A 4,478-nucleotide genomic window follows, 5' to 3' on the forward strand; every position below is an offset into this window, starting at 1 on the left:
GACCAACCAGACCAGTTTAACATAAGGTTAGAGTGTCCCCCTTTAAATAATTTAATTGCTGGGTGGGGTTATGGTGTGAACTATGCTGAAAGGGCATAAACAAAGCCCAGCTCTCCCAGAGCAGATTATCAACTTTTAAAGCAGCATATCTTTCCCATATTTTTATCAAACAGTATTGTATGAACATGCCATTACAAGCTCTGAATCCGGATATTAATAAAATTTAAAAAAGAGCTAAACTCAAATTTTGCGATTGGACCTCGCTCCTGAATTATATCACAAATGGGTTTACAGAGAATGAGAAAAAGAAATGATGGATGATGTTTCCAATGTTTATAAACCTGTTGTAACTGTATTTATTAAAATGATCTTATTGGACTATATGAGATACCTTTAATGTGACCAGTGACTGTAAAGTTCTATCATTGGTTCTTGGTTTTGAGTTGAACATTAAGTAAGTGATTCTCATTTCCTTATAAAGACCATGGTGGGCTTAATCAGGCGTTTCCAAAAATAATGCGTAGAGTTCAGCCAATCACCAGTAACCCCATCAAAAAAGTTTAGCCATTTACATTCAAGTGTTTCCATTCAAGACATAAGTCGTTAAGAGGGTGACAACTTAAAAGATGTTCCTTGCACTTATTCTGACATTTCCACTTCTAATGGAGATTGGTAAGTCCACATTTGATCTTTATATGCTTATAGAGTGGATTATCTACATTAATAGAAAACCAGATACTTACAAGACACTGTTCTTAAATGTGTATGTAGGTGATGTAATGTTTCATGTGTTTGTTTAAATTCTAGCTGCAGCTCAATCTTCAGCCATGCGCCTTGTTTCAGCCAACAGAGGAGACACAGTGATTTTACAGTGTTTCCGAGACAATTCGGCACTGAACTTCCTGTGGTACAAGCAAACCTTGGGAGATACACCTAAAATATTATCAAACTTCTATATATATGAAGAGAATCCTACATTCCATAATGAATTCAAAAACAACTCTCGCTTTTCAGTGCTATGTGGACAAGAAATGTATCACCTAAAAATCTCAAATATACAGCTCTCAGATTCTGCATCGTACTACTGTGGAAGTACTCAGTCCAACAAGTTTAGTTTTTTGGTAGGAGCCATTCTTATAGTTAAAGGTACAAAAATAACTTGAAATTATCTGCAACTATGATCGAATTTCTCACTATATTTGGAATATGTAATGTGTTAATAATAACTGTATCATGCCTTTTTAGCAAATGTTGAAATGTTTCAGTAAATTTTAAACCTTATGTCAGGTTCTGAGTCCAGAAACATACCTGTTGTACGACAGCCTGAATCGAAGTCAGTCCAGCCAGGAGACTCTGTGACACTGAACTGTACAATAAACACTGGGACCTGTGAAGGAGAACACAGTGTCTATTGGTTCAGACATGACTCAGGAGACTCTCTTCCAGAAATAATTTATACCAATGGAGACAGGAGTGGTCAGTGTATGAAGAGCCCTGAGTCTGGGTCTCCTACACAGAGCTGTGTCTACAACCTCCCCAAGAGGAACCTCAGCCTCTCTGATACTGGGACTTACTACTGTGCTGTGACCTCATGTGGAGAGATACTGTTTGGAAATGGGACTAAGCTGAACGTTCAAAGTAATTCAAAGCATTTGTTTTATAAATCATCAGAAGAATTAGTACATCCTTTACCTCAGTGTGAGCTCCTATCCTATATTGTCCTTATATAACTGGGTCACTTACAATAATTTACTGATACATTTTTTCACAGTCCCAGGGCATTATTATCCTTTTGATCTGAGTCCTACTGTTCTTGTCTTGATACTGTCCAACATTTTTCTGAGTATGGTGACCCTTCTGCTCCTCTGGATGTTATGCAACACTCGGAGAGGAGATCACAGAGGTAATTGAAATCTTGTCTAATAATGTACGCATGTACATGCAATGCACTTCTCTGAAAACATAGATTGAGTATCCACTATGAAATGTCAATTAACTATACAGTTAGAGAAAAATAGATTTTCAACAAAATATTGATGCTTTGCATCTGTTTAAAACTTTTTGAAGGGAGGACGTGTGACCCAACATTGCAGGGGAATCAGGTACATTTGTCAAAAATGTTTTCCATTGTAATTGGTATTTATTGTAATTGTGTTACTAATAAGATTTCATTTCTTGGAAGTTATAGCTCCTTGTTCTAAAAGTTGTATCCATTTGATCATTTGATTGAGATCCCACAGGGCTTAGTTAATAAAGTTCTAACAACACCAGGGTTGTAGGTTCAATTCCCTTATAAGACAGTCTGCTATCGGAATATAGAAACATCCTAAATTAAATTATAATATAATCATTATGCATTTTGTTATGTCTCCCCCCCTTCAGAACCAGAACAGTGATGTATTAAACTATGCAGCAGTGAGATTCAATCCCAAGAAGAGCTCCTCTGCCAGACGAGTAAAAGACAAGACCGTCAGAAAAGATGCAGTGTACTCTGAGGTCAGGTACCTGCAGCAGGAATGACAGATATTATGAACAATTATTTGTAATAAAATAGATTGGAAACTGCAATTATAATTATGTTAGAGTGATAGATTTATAAAATTATTCAGTAACACCTCAAATCATGAAGAAACCCATATTGCTGTATTACTGGTTTTAACACAATAAACGATACCTTTTTGCACTCTTCTCTTGTGTCTTTTCATGTCAAAAACCTATATTGCTTTTTGACATGTTTAACAAGGTAAATACTTTTAGTTCCATGATATTTTTATAGCACATGTTCTACTTCACAACTGTTGTGACGGTAACAGTCATTAATCCTCATTTGGCTGGGAGAATAGAGACTTCTTTGGGAGATTAATCTTTCAGCACAAAAGTGCAAAAATACAACATAACACTGATTCTGATTTGGCATCGGGACAATATGAATGTCCTTGAGTGGCCGAGCCATAGTCTTGTCACTGTGGGGTAATTTGTGTAATCAGTTATACATTGCAGTGCATTCTGACAGTATTCAGACCCCTTCTCATTTTCCATGTGTTTTGCGGGCTTAGATCTGGGTAAGGGTTACGTCTGCTACTCACAGACTCCATTGCTTACTAGATGAGTCGGCAAGATGAAACAGGTGAAATGTATTACGGAAATGTGCTGAGATCGATGTAGTAAAATATGTTCCTATGTAGTAAATAATATCAAACACAATAAAAGTTAAATCACCCCTCACCTTTCACAAACATAAGCTATAATTGTCTTTGTTATTACTGTAACTAAACTCTTCTCGTGGGAAAGGCTTTGTTGTGTAGTGTGGGGAGGACCCAGACCATTCTGAGGTGTGATAACTTATAGGGCTTACTAAGGACCCTGTCCATATTTAACATTGACTACAAGTCAAAAAATGAATCAGCAGCTAGATTGTGGGATACAAAGATATGGAGAAATACACCGATGAGCCATAACATTATGACCACTGACAGGTGAAGTGAATAACACTGATACACCGATCAGCCATAACATTATGACCACTGACAGGTGAAGTGAATAACACTGATACACCGATCAGCCATAACATTATGACCACTGACAGGTGAAGTGAATAACACTGATACACCGATCAGCCATAACATTATGACCACTGACAGGTGAGGTGAATAACACTGATACACCAATCAGCCATAACATTATGACCACTGACAGGTGAGGTGAATAACACTGATACACCAATCAGCCATAACATTATGACCACTGACAGGTGAAGTGAATAACACTGATACACCGATTCGCCATAACATTATGATCACTGACAGGTGAAGTGAATAACACTGATACATCGATCAGCCATAACATTATGACCTCTGACAGGTGAAGTGAATAACACTGATAAACCGATTCGCCATAACATTATGATCACTGACAGGTGAAGTGAATAACACTGATCATCTCGACGGGTCAAAGCTGTTTTGGTGGTAAAAGGGGGACCTACACAATATTAGGCAGGTGGTCATAGTGTTATAGCTGATCGGTTTATATATAAAACTTGAGCGTTTTTATATATTCAGCAGAGTAGTTCACTTTGATTACTGTGACACAAGAACGTTGTGTGAGAGACAAACATCACGTGGTGTGAGAGCCTTCCCATATACCTAGCCTCTGTGAACATTATCATGGCTCATTGTGCAGAGAAGACAGCCCTGCTCCATTGGACTCCCTAGTATGAAAAAAAAGTGTTCATCATAAGGTATATGTGTTTTCAATGGACCATAGGAAAAATAAAACTAGTAAATGTTATAAGTTAAATGAGGAATACGTTGGTTATGGACGTTAAACACATTTGTTGGGGCCAAAAATATCAATAACACCTCGGGTAAATTTGACCCCGTAACATAATGAGTGTAACCAAAATGTTAACATAACACAAGACTTAAATAGAGAATGCGATGCATGACATGACGAGTCACACTGAGAAGCATAAACAGAGA

General features: G+C 37.3%; 1 protein-coding gene across 1 annotated transcript; it reads left to right on the forward strand.

Annotated features, from left to right (window-relative positions):
- Positions 1–599: 599 nt before the first annotated feature.
- On the forward strand, positions 600–2,520 carry LOC114830297. Its single transcript, XM_029117603.2, has 6 exons — positions 600–672; positions 808–1,146; positions 1,288–1,638; positions 1,772–1,903; positions 2,068–2,102; positions 2,383–2,520. Exons 1-6 carry the CDS (start codon positions 627–629, stop codon positions 2,518–2,520), a joined length of 1,041 nt encoding a protein of 346 aa, XP_028973436.2. The 5' UTR covers positions 600–626.
- The last annotated feature ends 1,958 nt before the right edge of the window (positions 2,521–4,478 follow it).

This window comes from Esox lucius, chromosome 24 (assembly GCF_011004845.1).
Source record: "Esox lucius isolate fEsoLuc1 chromosome 24, fEsoLuc1.pri, whole genome shotgun sequence".
NCBI lineage: Eukaryota > Metazoa > Chordata > Actinopteri > Esociformes > Esocidae > Esox > Esox lucius.